The sequence below is a fragment of the Sciurus carolinensis genome, chromosome 9 (assembly GCF_902686445.1).
Source record: "Sciurus carolinensis chromosome 9, mSciCar1.2, whole genome shotgun sequence".
Taxonomy (NCBI): domain Eukaryota; kingdom Metazoa; phylum Chordata; class Mammalia; order Rodentia; family Sciuridae; genus Sciurus; species Sciurus carolinensis.
This window is the reverse complement of record NC_062221.1, coordinates 27,506,687-27,527,723: the sequence shown is the minus strand read 5'-3', so window position 1 is coordinate 27,527,723 and position 21,037 is coordinate 27,506,687. Positions and strand designations below refer to the sequence as shown.

The 21,037-nt window shown below is 53.4% G+C and overlaps 1 protein-coding gene across 10 annotated transcripts in view; it reads right to left on the bottom strand.

The window, feature by feature from the left end:
• Positions 1-17,798, bottom strand: part of Cacna2d2 (calcium voltage-gated channel auxiliary subunit alpha2delta 2) — a 135,135-nt gene extending 117,337 nt beyond the window's left edge. For all 10 annotated transcript variants that reach the window (XM_047564171.1, XM_047564176.1, XM_047564173.1 and 7 more), the window contains exon 1: positions 17,309-17,798. In XM_047564171.1, coding sequence (XP_047420127.1) covers positions 17,309-17,523 — 215 coding nt within the window. In that variant the 5' untranslated portion in view covers positions 17,524-17,798. The remainder of the gene's footprint in view (positions 1-17,308) is intronic.
• Between the last annotated feature and the right edge of the window lie 3,239 nt (positions 17,799-21,037).

The window sequence follows — 21,037 nt, the reverse complement described above, 5'->3', positions numbered from 1 at the left end:
TAGCTGAGCCACAAATAGCTGTCCTCTGTGTGTGTCCTGTACATGGCTTCCTGCCTTGAGGAGGACAGAGACCCCCTCGCTGTCCTTTGTTCCCCCTTTGTGGAAGCTTACAGGCCTCCTGAGGACATCCAGGTACAGAGGAAAAGTCTTACCAAAATTTCAGAACTCAACTTAATCAGGGCAAGCTTGTCCTCCGGTCCTGTCCCTCCTCTACTTGGCCAAGTCACCTCTGACAGGAAGCCTTCCCTTTCCCCTTCTCAAACCACAGTTCTCACCACACTTTACCAAACATCACCTCAGGTTGGGTCTGCAGCCTGGTTCCATTACCAAGCTTTCTGAAGAGCTTAGCTTGGGGTCTGGCAGAAAAGAGCCTTCTGAAAACACCTGGGGATAGTTTTTCCCAAACATCTCCTACCATCACCAGACTGGTACCACCCTCTGCAACAGGAGAGAGGTTAGACGGCAGGGCTCCAAGTTTAACAGGCAGTTGAGGGAAAGGAAATGAAGATGTAGATCACCTATTGTGTGCCAGGTGCTCTTTGTGTGATTCCCACTCAAGTCACACAGCACCCTTGGCCAGGTGCAAACCAATTTATGCCCACTTCACAGATGAGGACTCTGAAGCCTAAGGAGATGAAACAACTTGCCTAAGACCACACGAGTCTAGGCTGAACCTGATTTGAACCCAGTAAAGTCTGGCTCCAGAGCCCTGGCCAAGTCCCCAAGACCACAGTCCTCCTTACTTTCAAGAAGGATTCCAAAAGCTAAAACTTAGGGAACAGGGTGCAGGTAAGGGCCACACCTTGTTTATGTTTTTTTTTTTTTTTTTCCAATTTAGGGAAGGGAGTTAACACTCCCCTACAATCAAAGACTCCCATTGCCTCTCAAGCAATCCAAAACTGGGTGCAATGGGGAAGTCCCTCCTTAGACTCCCAGTCCTATCCTGCTGGGGAATGTTGTCTCAGCAGGGTAGAACTACCCCTACCAGCTCTCTCAAAGGCCCCCTTGCTCCCAGGGCGCCTGGACCAGGTAAGGGGAGAAGGCCCACTTCTATGGGATTTGTTTCTCCATGGTGCCTGGTTTCTGAGAGCCAGCCAAGCTGCATGTGAATGCAAGTACTCAACCCCCCTTGAGCACACTGCACTGCAGGCCTGTTACTTGGGTGCTCTGTGGTGAATCTGTTAGTAACGCAAATCTCCTCTGCAGGCTGTGAGGGATGCACAGCTGCAATGAAGAAGGGGCTTTAAGTGCCATCTCTGGACCCCATCTCCTGGCACTGTCAGGGGGTAGCGAGGTAGAGGAACCATCCTGTCTGATGAGTCTGTATTGTCCTTAGCGTTGGCTCCAGGAGAAGCACCATGGCTGAATGAGCAGGGCTTATTACTGGCAAAATACTTTGCAGGTGTTTCCAACTTTTTGCAAATTCCTAACTAGCTCAGTCACTCCTCACTTACCCATTCATTCATTGACTCATTCACTCATCTATCCATTTAGATAGTTCCTGAGTACCTACTGTGAGCACTAGAGAGGGATTCAGTGGTGAGCAAGGCAGATGCAGGTCTACCCTTGGGAGCCTGGAATTCAAGCAGAGCAGGCAAACATCTGATTCAGATGGGACGATGAGTGGAGGGAAGAGAAGCCCGGTGAGCCTTGGGGGACAAGGTACATGGCAAGGAGCCCAACCTTGCCTAGGCTGGCCAGATGAAGGGGACATCATGTGAGCTGGAGGGCAGTCCAGATAAAGGGCATAGCCTGGGCAAGGCCCATGAGTGAGCTCTGCACACATGTTGCCCCAGGGCTGTGACCACACACTGACTGTGGGCACTAAAGCAGGCTGCACCACTCAGAGGCCTGTAGAAGTCAATCTTCAAGTGCACCAGGAGCAGCACACTCCCAATAGTGAAAGATAAGGTCATTTGGTGCAGGCAGCAGGTGGTAAGCTCAGGGGTCACAAAGAAGGATTCTCTGCTCGGTCCCTGGCACCCAGCCTGGACAGGCACAGCTCAGCCAGGACCTCTTCAGAGACACAGAGCCAGCTCAGACACATTGCCACACTGACACGTAGTTGTCATCACAAACTCACTGTATCCAAAACCTGCTCATTCCTGGACCTGCTCTTCCCCAGCTTCCTTCAGCTTAGCTGTCTACAGCTCTTTCTTCCAGATGTTCACACAAACAAAACCACTGGCATGTCTTACTATCACCATGGCCACGCCTTGATCCCATTCCTTCTCTGCTCCCTTGGTTCCCAACTTATTTGAGCAATGACCAAATACATGCTAATTGAGTGGCCGTGCCTGAGCTGACCCCAGTTATCTCCGGACCTCCTCTTCTCCTATTCTCCCCTACTCCTCCCTCTGCTGTGACCACATCCCACCTCAGGACCTTTGCACTGACTGCTTCTTTGCTTAGAGCACTCAGATACTCACGTGGTTCCCATGCTCCTTTCCTTCCGGGCTTTACCCGAATGTCTCCTCTTTTTTTGTGAAGCCCACTCTGACCCTACCCACACCCAGTTGAACTGCAACCTTCCCCCAGTTTATCCTGCCCCTTCTCCATGGCATGATCATCTTCCAACACAGCATGTCCTCTGTATCTCCTCCCTGGACTGTTGTCAGCCTGAACTGACAGGAAGAGGATGAGCTAGTGGGAGCCTCAGGCTGTACTAGATTTCTCTGTGTACAACCTGCATGGCTAAGTCCGCTGATGCCCTACCTAATGCCCAAGAATAGCCCACTCAGGGCCTTGTTCCCTGGGGTATCTCTGCAAGGACCTGTGGGTCACCTCTGCCATGGCAAGTGACCTGTGTTGACCAGCCCAGCTCATATGTCCTCAGGTCTAGCCTATGAGAAAGGTCTAGGCCAGGCTGCCTCGCCATTTCTCAGATGGGAAAAGCAAGGATCAGAGGAGCTGCCCGAGAGGGGCTCAATTGAGGCTCCCTCCATCTGGGAACAATCAGGGGCTCACCAGACAAGCTGGGCCTTCAGTGAATGAAGGGGGAACAAACTGGCAAGGAGAGGCCTCGTATCCCAGGAACTGATTCCATCCATTCATTCCTTCATTCACTCCACAGACTGTAACACGCACATCTCAGCTGGGCTCCTCTGTCAAGCCTCCTGGCCCCAGCATCCCAAAACCTTCTGTAACTGTGACCTTGTCCCCAGTGTGTGAGTAGCAGAGAATGCTAAGGCTTGGCCCAACACATGGTAGAGGTTGGGGATATTATTTTAATCCCTTACCACTTCCCCCAGTTAGATGGGAACACCACCTGTCAGGCCTCCTGCTGCTGGCCTGTTTAAGGGCCCACAAGTGCACAGCACTTGCCCACTGCGATTTTCCTGGTATTTCCTCTCTGGCACTCTGTGGTGAATCCTTTAGCAATGCAAATTTCTTCTGTAAGGGATCCACAACTGCAGAAGAGCCACCCCAGAAGCCCCACCTCCTCAGGCATTCCCAGGGGCGTGGCCAGAGAGCTACCACACTGCCTGGTTATTGTCACTAGACCCATCTTCTGAGAACATGGTCTGAAACAGGACTACAAAAACATGGGAGATATGATCCCATTTTAAAGAAGAGGTAACTGAGGCACCAAATAACTCCAACAAGGTAACACAGGGCTGTATTTGTGATCCCTATCTCCTCTCCACACACCCTCATCCCTGGGCCAGGCTTTCCAGCATGCAGTGGGTACACACATCCATAACAACAAAGCCCACATCTCCAGGTCCCTCTAGGCAGCCGTGTGAAGTTCCCACCCTTCTTCATTTTAGAGTAATAGCCTCCTCCATACGCCACCAGTCTGGAAATCACCTGTGAAATATATTTCCCCCAGCACTGGCTCAGGCTTAATGGCCTCTGGGATTGTTCCCCATCACCCCCTCCCCAGCTGCTCTGCCAGAGAACTTGGGGTGTAGGGTGAATGGTAGACAGGGTCCCAGTCATGTGCTTTGGGTATACAAGGCATCCTGGGTGCTGGGAGGCACTGCCCAGAGGTACAGCATTTCTTGGGGAGCACATCAGTAGGAAAGAGATGAACCTGCCAGGAGCAGCAGGATCTGGGGTTGGATGGATGTGCAAGGTATGCCTCTTCTGAATCCCACCCTACCCTTTGCCTGGTCCCCTCAACAATGGCTTATCCTCAAAGGAAGGTAGGTTGGGCTAATGATGTAGCTCAATGGTAGAGTGTTTGCCTACTTTTTGTGTGAGGCCCCAGTACCAGGGGAAAGAAAAAAGATATTCCAGGCACGTGCTATGCTGCACACCTGTAATCCCAGCAACTTGGGAGGCTGAGGCAGAAGAATGGCAAGTTCAAAGCCAGCTTCAACAACTTAGTGAAGCCATAAGAAATTCAATGAGAACTTGTCTCAAAATAAAAAGAGCTGGGGGTGTGGCTTATTGGTTAACCACCCACCCTTCAATCCCTAGTACTAAAAAAAAAAAAAAAAAAAGGAAAGTAGGTCACAACCTTAACTGGGGAAGACCCAGGGCCATGGGAATGGCTGGGGATAATGGAGGCCTAGAGCAGGATGTCTCAGCACCCCTGGGATAAGGCTTGGAGCACTGGCCATGTGTGACCACTCCCTCACTCTCTATCTCCCCCACAGACTGAGCCCACAGAGACCCAAACCCCAGGCCCAGCACATTGCTGAGGTGTGAAGAGTGGCCTCAAGTGGGGAAGAGGCAGTCAGGAGGCAGGTTCTAAAAACAGGCAGGTCAGGAAGTTGTCAGCAGGGCAGATGGAGTATGGGCAAGCATCAATGTAGAGAAACAGTCTGGAAGGAGGTGGGCAGCCTTCTCTGCAGGTCAGGAGATCTCCCTGGGATAGGTTATACACTCTGGCACTGGCCCCATGAACAGGTATTTGGGAATAGCCTGGCCAGGTAGCACATACCAGTACACTAGGCTCCCCATCCCCCTTTCCTGGGAGCCTAGTTCCCCTTGTTGGGAAGTGTGGAGATCCTGTATCTATCTCTTAGGGCCTTAGTTCTTTACCTAGGCTCACCTAGAGGGTTCCAGAAAAATGCTGATGTCTGGGCCCTGCCCCACCTGGCAAAATATCGCCCCATGAATCCCTTGGCCACCTTCGCCTCCCTCACAGGGCAGCCCTTGGAGGCAACTTGCAACAGAGCTTCAGGAGGCTGTGTGGAAGTGCCCTTTACACTCTGGCAGCAGCCAAACGGGGTCCATAAGGGGCCATGTCCACACCATGTAAAAGCCTGCTCCAGCTTCCACAGCAGGACTAGCTTGGCCTTGTGGACACCTGTCAAATCACAGGCTACTGCTCAGCAAACATTTGTTGAGCACTGGTAGGTGCTGGCCAGCCACAGATAGGTGGCCACTGTCTCCCACCCCCTTTCCAGGCACACAGCCTTGAACAGGATGCATCACGGTGAATTGTCAGTCAGAAGCAGGGTCTGCTGTAGGACAAGAAGGGAGGGAAGGGAGCCTTGAAACAGACTAGGAACCCCTGACCCACACAGGGAGGTAAGGGAGGTTTCAGGAGACAGTGATTAAGCACAGACCGATCAGACCACAAGTGGGTCCTGCTTGAGACTGGCAGGGTCCTTTGCAGCCTACCCAACCTCTCTCCAGCTTCCTCCATGCTCAATGCATAGTAGGTGCTTTTTAAGCCCCCATGGAATGAGACGGCTGCTGCCCTGTGGACACTCAGTCCCCCCATCCAGCCCCCCATCTTCCCTATTACAAGCAGCTTTTTGGACTGTGGGTGCCATAAGCACCAGTTTACAGGGCAGAACAAGGATGACAGCTATGCAGATGGGGTGGCAAGGAAGCATCACTGGCAGCTGCAGGATCATCCCTCTGGAGGGTGCTGAGAATGATAAGGACACTCAGGCTAGGAGGAGGGGGGCAGGGAGAATGCCCAGACTCCCACGGTGAGCTGGACAGGGCCAAGGCTAGGGTAGGGTAGGAAAAGATGGGGAGAGGAAAAGCAGAGGGAGACCCATGACCCTGCTACACAAGCCCCTGGGGTTTCTGGGGCCTGCACCAGCAGAAGTCTGGCATAAATAATTGAACATGCTGCTTCCCTCCCTGCAAGTTCTTTTGCCCAGGCAGGTGGGGGATGAAGTGGGTAAAAGGAGAGAGAGGATGGACAGGTGGAGGAATGGAGAGTGAGTTTAGACTGCCCTTCCCCTCTACTCCATGTGCACATGGAAGTTGGCACCACTAGCTCCCAGCAGGTCAAAAGTAGGCCTGACTCACAGGAGGCCTGTCCTGGTTTGGAGGGCTCATGGCTGTGCCCTAGCTCCATCACTTCTCTGAACCCTGATGATCCCAGAGAGCCCTCTGTCTTTATATGCCAGGTGGAGCCTTCAGTGACCAAGGGGAACCCCAACCCAGTAGCACAACAGAGCTCAGAGCTTATCCCAAGATCTGTGCCCTTGGCTGACCAATCCTGGACACTGTACCCAGCTCAGACCAGGACTGGTGCAGTGAACGAAGTCCAGAGAAAAACAGGAAGGATCAGACCTCAGGTCTTGGGAATATGGCTACTTTAGTGTGGATCTTATCATATCTGTCAGGGGAGCTGATCAATGACACTGCAGTCCCCCCTGTAGTGTACAGGCACAAAATACAGCCCTGCTATAGGCATAAGCACACCCCATCCTGCAGCTGCCCTCCCCAGGAGATGAGAATGAAGTACCAGGGGCAGCACCTGGCAAAGTTTGGGGCCTTCCCCTTGGCCATGTCCATGGGTCACACCTTCTCAACTGTGGCTCATTAAGGCCAGCCAGGTCAGCTGCACTGCTCCACAGCAGTAAGATGTGCCCCTCTGTAAGGGTCCTCTTAGCCCATTCATGCTATGATATGTCTTCATATATCATCTGAACCAGTAGCTTCCTGATGCCCAGGACAGTCTTCCCTTGGCCTTCCCTGAGAAAGGGGGTGTCCTGAATGACCTCCTTCAGGTCCCTGACTAGCCAAACTCAACTGGCACAGCACAGCAACTTGAGAGAAGTGGCTCCCCTGGGTTTGGTCTAGGTTATGCCTCAACAGCTGAGAGGTCTAAGGCAGTGTTCCTATTTGGGCATCAGTTTCCCCATCTGTTACCACAAAGAAATTAAACTGGCCTAACAGTGCTCACTGACCCATAGCTACACCAGATGAAGATGGGGTTGTTTACTGAGAGAGGTGGTAAAAGTCAAGAGCCTTCTTCTAGTCCCTTAGATACCTTCAAAGGAACTTGGGGTGCCACAGGCCCAGAGAGAAAGCCAGAATCCCCCATGATAAACCCTCAAGAACTTCAATAGAGAGGGACAACCCTTGCAGAGGGACATGCATGATGCAATAGTATGGGAGTGTGGGGACACCTTGACCTATGACGAGGGACTGCCTATACGAGGTAAGCTGCGGAAGGGGCTATGTGGGATTGTGGCTGAGTGTCTGGACCCAAGTGCAGGGTGGGAATCCTGCCTTCACCATCTGTCATCACTTAGCCTTGCAGAGCCTCACTTCTTCCTGTCTATGAAATGGGGACATGAATGGACTGACATCACTGGACAGCGTATGTGAAATACACTACCCACGGCCTAGTTCATAGTGATTGATGTGGATAAAACAACTACTTCCTTGTTTCTTCAACGTGCCCACCTCATCCTCTCCCCTCCCCTCCCACTTCTTCTCAGTCCCTCCCACCCACCTTCATGTCTCTTGTCTGACCCTGCAGCAGCAGACTCTGCCTCCCAGTTCTCCATCACTATAGCCTTCCTGTTAACGAAATGTAAGTCTGCAGAATCTCCATCTCCAGCCCCAAGGTGACCCCATCCTCAGCTCAAGGGTAAATCCTGATTAGCATGAGCCAATCACAGTGTGCCTTCTCCGTTGCCAGTGATTGGTTTAGAATAGACACATGATCAAGTGCTAGCCAATGAGGTGTGAGGGGAAGTAGCCTGGGGGCTTCTGGGCAAGGATTCCTTAGAGAATCCAGAGGAGCTGGGGGTGTAGCTCAGCAGTAGAGAGAGAAAGATGGGGATGGGAGTGGACCTACCCAGAGGAAACATCTCTTCTACACCTAATGTCTGGGTCTGACATGATGCCTGGAGCTGTGGCAGCCATCTTGTTGCCATAAGGAAGTCAGCCAAGGACAGAGCCACATCAAAAGTGAGGCCAGGCAGAGCACAGGTGAGGACTTGATCCTCGCTGACAATCCTCATTCAGCCACCTCTGACTCCCTGTCAAGAAATGACAGGCCTAACTAGGGGGGAAATCTTCACACTAGCATGCTTAAGGTGTACACAGAGCAGCCTCTTTACTTTGCAGCCAAATACATTCCACTAACTCAGTTTTTGAGGAGGTGGCAGTCAGCTCAATGCCTACTCCCTGAGGACTCCTGTGAAGTGACAGAGAACTAGAGGAGAGGGGCACAGAATTGTAGATGAGGCTTCTAAGGGGTACTGAGTCAGAAAAGGGGTTGTTCAGGAAGACTCCTTGCTCAATACTTAGGTTAAGCAGGCCAACTTGGTGAGTGAAGGTCAGAAGGTAAGGAGGCCAAATAGCTTACCTGCAAGTAGTTCAACCTGGCTGAAGGCTGATATTCCCAGGGTTAGTGACCAGAGGCTGAAGCCATTCCAGGCAGGTTCTTAAATACCAGGCTGAGAAGTAGGGCTCTGCCCACATCAGACTTTTGGGGTGCAAGGTCATGGCTAATGGGGAGACACTGCAGCTTGCAGGGGGAGGGTTGGGGGTGTCTGAGGAGATCGTCCCTGGCTTCAGCTCACAAAGAGGAGTTGTGAAGGCCATCAATGTGGAGGGCAACTGCTCTGCTACTTCCTTCTCTTTTCTAATAAATGAAGTTGGGGGCAGGGCTGGGGTGGGCTGTTTATTCTTTGTTTGTTGGAATCAGTGACGGCATAGGCCTGACCTTTACAGCTTCAAATGCAGCATTTCTGGCGGCGCCAATGAGAGAACGCGGACTGCGGAAGGAAGTTATCAAGACTCAAATGCCACGTCAGGTTGGAACTTGAGGCAGAGCAGGGACCTCTCCTTGTCTCAAGAAACATGCCGGCTCATCTGTACCCACCCTGCCTGGTGACAAAGCTGTCCTTCCCATGGGGACCCAGAAATAGCAAGGGATATCAGCTTCAAGGTCTGGCCTGAAGAACACTAGGATTTGGGGTCTCACACCATATGAGCACTCTGCTCTGCAGTTTTGCCCAAGGAGACATCACATTGCTCCCTCATCCTGTGCCATGGATATTATTATTATTATTATTATTATTATTTTAAGAGTTGTATGTCATAGCGTGAGAAAGGTCGAATGGGGAATTGCCCTTTAAGCGGAGTGAACGAGTAACTAGGGCTAAGGACTGGGCTCTGCTGGCACAGTGTGGGGCAGCCAGCAGAAAGGTGGAGCTGAAGGTTCCCTTCCCCCACCTTGGGCCTGGTTTCCCTACCTATGAGATGGCTGTGATATGTCCCTTCCCAAGCTGGGGAAGCATGTAGGGCCCATAGTAGCCAAGGAGGTGGGGCTGCTCAAGCTCCCTGCCCCTACAGAATCCCTCCTGTCTACAGGCTCCTAAGCCCCTTACTTTACAGAAACCTCTTTCCAAACTGCCCAGGACCTTGGGTCATCCCAGCACTGGTAATGCACAGGCCCTAAGAATGCCAGGAAAACACAACTTAAACATTTTTCTCAGACATCAGAACCCATTAGCCAGGACCTACACAGCCCCAAGGACCAGAGCCCAGCATGGGGCAGTGGGACAGCAATGTTCATGAAGGCTCAGTAGACAAAAATCTTTTCTTGAAAGAAAGTAGCTTCACTAGAGATGCTTTGAATAGAGAACCATGCAGGGATCATCAAGCTGAAGCATGGATGCTCTGAATCATGCCTGCTGACTGCAAGGATGTCTTGCAGCAGGGAAGGACCCCAAACCTGCTGCAGATCCTCCGAGGGCTGCCAGTCTTCTGCCCTTCCATGTATAAATGAGAAGCACCCACTCCAAGAGAGAAAACTGCCAGCCCAAGGTCACACAGCAAGGGTCTCCCACTCTGCCAGAGCCCTGACCTCCACTGCCCACCCTCCGGACTTTCCACATGGAAGGGCTGTTTGCAAAATGCTTCACTTCACAAAGGACTCACAGAGCTCCTCTGAGTCCCAAGTCCTCCAGCGAATCTAAATACCATTCAATTTGCAAAAATTTGAATTACAAGGACGCAGTCTCTGTGTGTTTCCTTCGCAGACTGTCATCGCGCCAGTTGGTAGCTGATCAAACTTTCCAGCTCAGCCTTAACTCAGGCTGTTCCTGACATAAAAGTTTGCAAAACACGGGTCCTAACAACCAGGAGGCTTTATTTCCCACTGCCGGCATTTGCCCAGCGAGACCTGGCATTAACATCAAAGGCAGGTGCGGAAGGTGGGCACTGCAAACACTTTCTGGCTGCAGAGATAAACTGTCATGTGCCTGCACTACATATGCACACCCAGGCACGCAAGCACATGCCCACACTTGAATTCATATGTTCACAATGTGCAGGCACCTGCACCTGTCTATAAACATGAGCTTGCATGTGTATACACGCCTGCACACGTGAATATAAACAAAGTACTAGCACAAACACACATGTGCACGCCTACTCATAATGCCCGCAAGTGGGTATACACATAAACGTGCACATGTGAACACATCTAGTGCATGTGTGAGAAAACCACAAGTGTTGACACAAACATACAAGCTTACACATACACACGCCACGCACAGGAGGGAAGCCCCAGAAACCACAACTGGGCTTGGGTACTTGCAGGGCCTGGGTGTTGGGTACTGTAGATAGGTGCCTGGTACTACTCCCTGAGGTCAGGCCCATCCCTCATGACCTGTCACATCCCAATAAGGCAGCACAACTGGGAGAACCTCATTTTACAGATGAGGCTCCAAGCCCTGGGAGAGGCTGAGCAGGTTCTCAAGGTCATGCAGCTGGTGGGAGGGCTGGCAGTCTCCGAGCATGCCAAGAGGGGCTCACTCAGAAAGAAGTGGGCATTGGAGAAGGCAGGCATCAAGGCGGAAGCAAAGGCCCTGCCCGGAATCCAAGAGCGGCGGGGAAGAGAAAGGCAGAGGGGGTGACTTCTCGCCCATCTCACACTCTCCTTTTCCCTTTGTTTAATGAGTGTCATGTCCAAGGTGGGGAGAGATGGAAAGATTGCCTGTGCCCCTCCCTCTCTGCTAAACAATTAGGCTAATCAGAGCTCAAAGTGGGTCAGTTTGAAAAGCAACTTCGAGGGCACCCAAGGTACAGCCAGACCCTTATGGGAGGTCCAGACACCTCACACCAAGACAGATGAAGATAACTGGACAGGGATAACAGGGGATAACAGGGGACCCCTGGATAACAGGGGTCAGGTCTCACCCCTAGCTACAGCAGTACAGAGAGGAGCAGGAAGGCCCTCAATCTGCCTTCTTATGGTGCTGAATGTCATTCAGAAGGACCCTAGAAAAGAGGAAACTGAGGGAGGAGGAGCTCTGTCCAAGGTCGCTATCCCACTACCCTTAATGGAGGTCCCCCATCCAAGGTGGGGGCCCTGAGGGAGTGAAGAGCCCTCTCTACCTAATCCCAGGTAGACAGGGTCTCCTAGCCTGTGAGACCCCACCCTCACCAGGCTCAGTCAACAACACCAGCAGTGGCTAGGGACAAGGGAACCAGATCAGACTAGATGAAGAAGGAAAGTCTGGTGGGGCCAAGGTGAGATGAGAAGGGCCAGGAAAGGGGACATCAAACCAATGGCCTGAGTCCCACAGTGGCAGAGTGGGGCCTGCTCACATAAAGTCAGGCTCAGACTGTGTAGGTCAAGAAGGACAGAATCCTTAAATCCTTCAGGGAATCTCAAGAGATGGCTCTGGAGACCTCACAAGCCTCTAGAGGCATCTCAATCTCTGTGGTCACCCCCTTGCCTCCCCCTACCTGTTCTTGGCCACAGCAGTGCAGGAGGTTCTTCAGGTTACATAGGACAAGAGAAGAAGGGAAAGGAATAAAAGCAAAAACCACACATACACTTCCCTCTGGGAATACGAATATTGATTCTGTAGCTTCTTGTTTAGACAGAAGGCACCAGGAAAAAATAAACCTGACATGAAGAGCATCTCTCCAGTAGGATGGAAGGAGCAGAAGAAAAGCCCCTGCCCTGCCTCAGGGATCTAAGCTCTAGTGCTCCCAGCCCCAAGGCTGGGGACCCAAGAACTTAAAAACTCAGGTCACTGGACCCAGGTTAATCTCAGGGTAATGTAGGAATAGGGGCTCAAAGGGGAAGAGAAATAGACTACTCCCATCCCACAGGCAACATTACTGTGCCAGACAGGGCCCAGGTATGCCTGCTTTGGCGCTCAAACCTCCAGATACCCCTTGAATAGCAATAAGCCCTTGAGAATCCTAGTTCCCAGGCTCACCCAACCCCACACAGCATGGAACCACCAAGCACGTAGAAGGTCTGAGTCCTCTGAAGTCCCCTGGGCCTAGTAGAACTGCCAAGAAGATCCAGCTTCAAGTTCCCATGAACAGATTTCCAACTCTACCTTTACTGTAACCTTCTCAGAGTCATTCTGGAATCTGGATATGGAGCCCCTCCTCCCCTCTGCCAAAGCTCCTTGCCAAGAAAGCCTGGCCTTGGGGAGGGCTGGGATGTAGCTCAGCAGCAAAGTGCTTGCCCAGCATGGACGTGGCCCTGGGTTCAAGCTCCTGCACTGGGGGGGATAAAGAAGAAGGAGGAGGAGGAGGAAGAAGAGGGAAAACAAAAAAGCCTTGGGGAGAAAAGGACAACTCTGGGCTGGGGTGCCCCCAGATGGTCTGCATGAACATGGTAGGAAGGGAAGGTGGGGCCTGGCTAGGCAGCCTTGACCAAGGAAAGTCCCTCAGGATTGCTTGGGACCCAGAGGAGGAAGGAGGGACACAGCAGAAAAGGCTGCACCTGGGAGATGTTGGCCCATGTTCTACATCCTATGCCTCTCTCTTTCCTCTCCAGACTCATGTTCCAGCCTCCCCCTTTCCTGCACCCACTACCCAGAAGTTCCAAGTTCCCTGGCAGGGCAGCTACATGTCTGACAGAATAATACTCTCCCAGTCCTTCCGCCAGTAGTTGTGGACTTTGTGCAGGTCTTTTCATCTTTCTGAATCTCAGTCTCCCCATCTGTGGGATGGGCATGACCAGGGGTACTAAGGTCAAAGTGGCAATGTGAATGAGCAGGCCGACTTGGGTTCGGTGGGGGGAGGCCACCATAAGCTTGGCAATGTCCACCATTACAGATGAGCTGGGCTGAAGGGAGGTAAGGCAGGAGGGAGATGGCTGGTGATTGTCCTCAAGGAGCTGGTGTGGGTGAGAATAGTCTGCACCAGTGGCACAGCCCAGAGCTAGAACAGGGAAGGCCTCTAGAAGGTATGGCTATAAGAAAAGTTTGCAGTAATGATGGGACAGCAGGAGCAAAGCAGAGAGACAAGAAGGCACTTAGCCTGTGTGAACATTGTGAGAAGCCTGGCAAGGGAGGACCTGTGGCACCTGGACTTGATACTAATATGAATAGTAGCTGGCATGGTGCCCAAGGGCACTCCCCTGCCTGCCAGAGGCTACCCATCCCCTATTAATTCTTTCCACCAGCCTCTTAAGAGAATTCTGTTATCTCAATTGGAGAAACTGAGACAAGGTTGTCCAAGTGGAGAGGGTCAGCTCTGGAGGCCAAAGTATGAGCACACCGGGCTTACACTTGATACCCAAATTGCCTCATTCCAGGAGCCGACAGTGTCCACCCGTACGTATCTGAGGTGCCAACAGTTGTTGGTGCCCACCTGCACCCAGGCAGAGGAGAGAAAGAGACACTGCAGAAGACTCACTCCACTTTGGGGGCCAGCTTCATTCTGGGGTCAGTCTCTCCTTAGGGACATGAGTGTGACAAGGAATCCAGAATGAGACACACCCTCAAACTATGAGGGGACTCATCTTAAAGTGGGCTTCTTCCCTCTCAGGGAATTGACACAGCTAGCCAGGAGGAGGCACCAGTAAAGGTGGGATCCAGAACACGTAACAGCAGCCAAGCGTCTCCCCCCAAATCCTCAACAACAGGAGGGATAAGAGCATCTGGCAGCACTGCATTCCAGTGACGGTAGCAGCAGGCCACGAAGCCTCACCCCTCCCTCCTGCAAAAGCTGCGGCAGGTTGTTGGGAAGATGAGGAACCCAGATGTGTAATGTTGACTCCCTCCGATAGGGAGAGCCACAGGGAGGTGGAGACAGGGGTTGGAAGACCCAGACAGACACACGTCACCCACCATTAACCATAGCTAGACTGACGCATGCCCCGTCATGGGTTTTTCTCCCTGTGTGTCCACTCAGGAGATAAGCACGTAGGTACTCTGGCTGTTGTTAATTTGCTGGGGGTCCAAATCCCTCAGGACCCTTCACTGCTCACCCCCACACCCCCAGAGGAAGGAAGGCACTGGCCCACACCACCACCGAAGCAGCACTGGGCTAAAGAGTACAGCCAGGTGGACAGCTCAACCAGACACTCCACCCAGCACTCAGCCAGGACTCCACTGAGCAGGAAACAGAGAAACCCAGGGGTTCCAGGGAACAGGGTACCATGAGCCAACAAAGAAGACAGAAGAGGCAGGCAGATCAGGGTGGGCACAGACTGATGAGAGGGACAGACAGACTCAAAGAAGGGGGACAGGGGAGAGAGAAGAGAAAGACATAGGGGAAGATAGCAGTGAGGAAAGCATCCCCTGCCTGAATACCAGGGTGGGTATAATTGGAAAAAGGAGGTGAAAGGCAGTATGTTCTGACTCCATCCCCCAGACACACGAGTGCACACATGTGCACACACACAAAGCACACGGACCCACACACAATGCACACAATGCCCTCTGCCTTGTTTGAAACCCTGATCCAGGTCTGGGTGGAGTAAGAGAGGCCCCCTCCTTAAAGCTGATGTCCTGTCCTCCCTCTAGCAGCAACTCCTTTGCCCTTCTCAATCTGGCAGCAGCCTTGGTCCATTTCACCTGGTGGAAAGAGAGCCATGCTGCCAGAGCTATTACAGAAATAACAGCCAACGGACCCCGAAACCGCACTTGCTTAAAACCCAGCAGCTTACAAAGCTGGGCCCATTCATACTGGCAGACACTAATGAGGAAGGAAATTACTTGACCATCAAGGGCCCTCCCCACTGAGAAGTTGTCGCTCCAATAACTTAAGGTTGAGGGCCCCACTCACCACCTTGGAAATCCACCTGTATCAATGTCATCCTGGCCTGGCCATGCTGACCAGACACTCACCCTCAAGCAGTCACACAGAGTCCTCTGGCCCCAGTGGCAGTCCCAGTCTTTTATGTCAGTTCAACAAAAGCCCCAACTCGAACCAGCTACGGTCATAGGGAGGGGACCTCAAGATTCCCTCCCTTTCCTCCCTCCAAGGATCAAAAAGCATTTGCATCTGCCAGACCAGGGCAGCTGAAGGGCACTGGCTGTCATGACAAACCCTCCACGATGTCACACCATTAGTCACCTCCCCCTGGACCCTCAGAGCTCTACAGCCCCTGCCTTACCCCCACTCTCATTCCCTTATTATGGTTTGCAAGACATGTCCCAAACCCTCAAATTAGCTCCAACTACATCGACAAGAGAAGAGAGTCCAGCTGGAAATGTGCCGCTGCTGTCACACCCGCCTCACCATCTTCTGGCTGGAAACAGAGGGACAGGTGTCCACTCTAGCCAGGGTCTCACTCTGGCCTTCTAAGGGAGACCCACGCAGGCCCAGCAGACGTGTGAACAACTGCAGGTTGCAGGGAAGGGAAGCGAGGTCAAGAGAGGCGGAAAAAGACGTTTACTTAAACCTTCACTCAAGGAGCTACGAAACGGGTAGGAAAAAAAATAACTGTGGCTTGGCTTGTGCTTGGCTTTGAGCAAGAAAGAACAACAAAAATAATGTTTTTGCTCTTTTTAAACACTGCAAAGGAAAGACGATAATGCACCCACCAGCCTTGAACTTCCATACAATTCTCTTCTCTCTGCGCACCCCCCACCCATACACACACGAAAAATCCAGACGTTTGACAGAGGACACGTCTGTGCGGCACCTGTAATTTGCCAACTGATCACCCGCCTAAGCACAGCTAGGCTGTGCTCAGAGAGATGACAAGACGGAGAAAGACTCAAGCAGTGCTTCTCCTGAGTTTGTTTTTTCCTCATTTGGGAGAATCTACAAGCTGGAGTCGGCAGGTTCTGTAGCAAAACTAGGGGCTCCTACCCTTGAGCAGAAATGCTCTAATGACGCAGTCAGCCTCCCCTCTCCCTGAAGCCAGACCCTTCCCCTTGGCCACCAGCAGCCCAACTCCTCAGGCCCCAAACCTTAGGCCAAGACACTAATGAAGGAGTGCAGGGACAGGTGGCTCCTCAGACCCAGGGACAGAAAACAGAAGCAGGGTGATCACCATTCCCCAAAGGGTTATCTGGGTACTGACATATGGCTGGGGCATGGTGTCAGGAAACGGATGCTGTCCTAAAGGCCATTCACACTGAATACCCACTCGCAGTCCAGAAACATCTGGCTTAGTTTTCCGGCTCTTTGAGAGGGCACGGAGGCTCAGAAAGACCAAGAGCAGCACCAGCAGAGGCTGGCAAAGACCAAGATGCTATCACCCTGTTGGCAGTGCAGTGGCAGCAGCAGCAGCAGGGGCAGGCGGGGGTCCTCCCCCCATTCACCTTCTGTCTGGACCCCAGCACCTTTACCTCCCAATTTGGCCCTGGGGAACACCCCCCTCAGGTGGAGGGGTGGCCAAGAACAGGCGACAGAGATCACGGTAAGAAGGTGCTCACACCCTCTGCATCCAGCCCCCTTCAAAAGAAAAAGGCCCAAGAAGACAGGTGTGGAGGTGACCCCACCTCTGACTCTAAAGCGCCAGGTTCCCACCAGGGAAAGAACGTGCGGCAGATGCACGACTCCAACTCTGCCGGGCAGGGGTCGCTGCCCAGCCCCTTATCCAACACCGGGTTTCCTTTTCATCCGGACAGCGCCAGGAGAAGCAGCTGACAGACTCGGACCCCCACCCCATCCCGGGGCTTGGAGATCTTGCCCTGCCCCATTTGGGGGTTTGGATGAAGAAGGGGCACCGCGGGGAAGTTTCGCGACGTAGCTAGAAGCGCCCGGACGGTGGCTGCCAACCCTCGGGGCTTGGGGCCCCCGCCCCCGGGCGCAGCGTTCCGCGGGACCCAGCGCCCCCGCTCCAAAGCGGATCGCTGTGAGGAACCAGCGCCGACAGAAGGGCTAAGGGGAGCGCAGGGCTCGGCGGGTCCCGCGGCCGGCGGAGGCCACTTACGTGTGCTGCTGGGGAAAGCTGTAGGCAGAAGCGCCGGGGGCGGCGAGCAGCGATAGAAGCAGTAGCGGCGGCAGCAGCAGCAACAGCGGGCGCGCGGGCCCGGACGCCGGGAGCCAGGGGCCAGGGCAGGGCCGGGGGCCGCGGCCGGGCCAGGGGCTCGCAGTCCGCGCCGGGCCGGGCCGAGAGGCGCCGCAGGTCCGAGCCGGCACCGCCATGTTTCCATTCAAGATGCGGCGCCGCGGGAAGGGGGGGCGGCGGCGGCGGCGGCGGCGGCGGCGGCGGGATGGGGGGGCGCGGGCGGCAACCGGCCTCTCCTCCTCCGCCACCTTCTCCGCGCGGGGCCTCTAGGGCTGCACTGGCCGCAGCGCCTCTGCGGGTTGCAAGCTACGATCTCCCCGCCGCGCCAGCTCCAAGCGCTCTGAGCGCCTGGCCCGGGACCTGCGCTCAAATAGCGGGCGCCGCCAACCTGCCGGCGCCGCCCTCTCCTCTCTCTTCTTTCCTCCCTCCCCCGCTCCCCGGCCGGCCCGCCCCCCTCCCTCCCTTCGTCTCCCCCTTCCTTCCTCCCCGGCCGGCTCGCCCCCGCCGCGGCCACGCGCCCGCCTGTGCCCGCGCGCCCCTCGTCCCCGCGCAGCCCCGAGCCTGCCCTACTGGCCCGCGCAACCGAGTGGAGTCCGGGCGCGCGCGTCCTGTGCCCCAGCCACAATCAAAGCGTGCTGTGTGCCGGGTCCCCACACCTCAAGCCCGGGAGCTCCTCTCTGCCCCACCCGCAGGAAGAGTCCACTTCCTGAGACCCAGGGCAGAGGCATATGTGACCCTTCTGGGGGCTCGACCTTCAATAGGCTTGAGGCCTGGAGTCATAAATTCCATGATGGAATGACAGGATTCGGCAGACCAGAGAAGAGGGCGACAGTGCTGTCATACCCCCAGTGACTCCAGCTACCTCAAGATTTCTCTCTGCCAGGGATTGCACATTCAGACCCTGGCAGAAAGAAAGGCTGAACCTCCTTTTTCCCTGAGTCAGAACCTGGGTACGGTTGCACCGGTGTCGTGGGCTGAGGATGGCAGGATGCAGCCTCCTGGCTTCACTTCCCTGGGCTAAGCAGGCACTGTGCAGAGAGGAGACGCAAGCCCCAGTTCCCGGGGCTTGCACAGCTGCTAGTCAGACTCTTCTAGGGCCAAGGAGTGTGAGCAAAAACATTCCTAGAGCCCCCTGACTCTTCCCTGCTTCAGGGAGAAGGCTGGGACTGGTTTCATTTCCAACCCTCAGCTTGTGGGTAGCCTCTCAGAGCCTCAGTTTCCTCTTTGAGAATGCTTGTGTGGGTTCTCAGTCCCATTTCCAAGATAAAGTGAGAATGGGGTAAATTAGTTGGTAAGCAGACACACTCATAGTTGGGGGAGAGTATCCCTGGTATCCTCCGAATGTTCCCCCTGAAATGTCTATCACTGGATAGGATAGGAGAATGAGCCCTGCCAGCCTGGCACAGAGCCAGGCCCCTTTAGCATTAGCTACCCAAAGACTATCTAACATGAAGAGTAAGGGACAGTAACTGCTGGGCAGCTTAGTTCAGAGATAGATGCTCAGAAGCCCCCACTTCATGTTATCTATCTGGGTCTCATATCATCCACTCAAAGGTCAGCCCAAAGAAAGGTTGTAGTTGAGGAGGGAAGAACAGTGGTTCCTGGCATGAGGAACACAGAGTTGGTGATAAGAGCTGGAAATAGGACTCAAGACAATCTTTAATTATTCCCTAGTCCTACTGTGCTTCCCCCACCCTTCCTCCACCCCTACAGTTTAGGGCTCCACAAAAGGACAGCTTCCTTCATTTCTTGGAGTTTTTCCCCCTGCTGACCTTGAGTGACCCTTCAAGGGTCAGACTGAGTTTTGTCAATAGGCCCCAAACCAAACCACAAAGCCCCCAAAACATTATCAGAGTAAGAGTGCAGGGGCCAGAGGCAAATAAAGAAGGGAGGCAATTAAAAGTAAACAGGTAGTAAGAGTTTACACATCCCTAGACCTCAAACCCCTGACAGTCCTGAGGTCTAGTGGACAGGCTGGGCCAAATGGACTGTGGGAAACCAAGTCAGGACAGTTCCACAGGGAGACAAGAAGAACCCTCACTGAGAAAGAAGCCTGAGTGTACCAAATGTGTGCCCACTACCCATGTCTGTGCAGAGCAGTCCCTCCACTAGGCTGGACAGAATGGGAGGGTCCTGCAATGAATAGTCAATAAGCCCAGGCTAACCATCCCCCTTCCCAGTCCCTCCTGGTGATACCTGGCTCTGGCATTTGTCCCTCCCACATCTAGGTAGGACTGGCCTGAGGTGTCCTCCTGGACTTGTTTGCTGAACAGATAACTTGTGCTCATGGTCCCAGGGGAAGAGCACACAGGGTGTAATTTCTCCTGGGTGCCCTGTGGGACATAGGCACCTTCCTAAGGCAATCCCTGCAATGGCCTGAGAAATGTCAGGTGCAGCCTGTCTACCCTTTGACACCAGGATGGTGGTGCTATCCCCAGAGAGAGCCCAGGTCATCAGGCACTGGAGCCAGTCTGGGTATAGCTGTGAGCACTGGCAGTTGGGCATTTCAGTTCCAGCCTCCGCAGATGTACACCTAATTGAGGCCACTGGCTCTGAGGGGAAGGCGGGAGATTTTGGTTGACAGGCCGTTAAAGGAAGACAAATAAGGAGGGGAGGTAATTAAGAGTAAATGTTTAGTAAGAGTTTGCACATTCCAACTTTCAAGGCTCACAATATCCTTGGCCTCCTGGCGGTTGATTCCAACATAGGGCTAAGATCTTGGGAAGAGAGATCAAGCCTTCCCAGGAATAGTACTTCCAGGGCAGACATACTGATGGGTTGGGCAGGAAAGGACTGAGCTATCCAATTGGCCCCGGGTGCCTGTATCGGAAGATGTGGGGTAACACAGGTAAAGCTAGTGGCAGAGAGAGGGATCTGACCTTGGCAGGAGACTAATAGGTGCTATTCCTGCATGCAGGCCTGGGGGAGGTCAGCTCAGCATCTAGAAGAGATGGTGAGAATTTTATGGGGAACTTACTATGTGCCACGTAGACCCTGGGCTTGGCCATGACTCTGGAGGGAACAGGAAGCCCGTCAAGAATGTCTAGGACTCTTGGGATGGCAAGACTGTCACCCCAGCCTGCTCTACCTCCAAGCCTCCCCTCCTATCATCCTTTTGCCCCTCAAGTCAGCAGACTGGACATCTCCTTATACAGTGAAATCTGCCCTGCAGCTTTATTCCTGAAGTTCCTTCTGCCTGGAACACCCTTCCCCATCTCTAAGTCTTGGTCTCAGGATATTCATAAACCCATCAAACTACTTATGCCAGGAAGCCTTACTGGATCAGACTCTCCCTAGCTGGATGGGTTTCCCCACCTCGTTTCCTCTCTCCTGCCCCATCCCAGCCACACATATATACAGTGGCCTCTGCCTTGGGATCAGAAATAAACCTCCACTCTGGATTCTTGTCAAGCTGAGATCAGGGGCTCCCTAGTCTGTGTCATGCTCTCCAGGTCCAATACAGGTTTGGGCCTTTGGGAGAGAACAAGAAGTGTGAACATAAGGACTAATTTGAGTGTTATGTTAAGGAGACCAGGGGTATCCCCAGGAAGGGTATGGTTTGGGCATGAGGTAGGATAACTTTGGCAACAGATATCACATGTTATGTAGGCAAATCACTTTGCCTCTCTGATCCTGTTTCTTCAACCATGT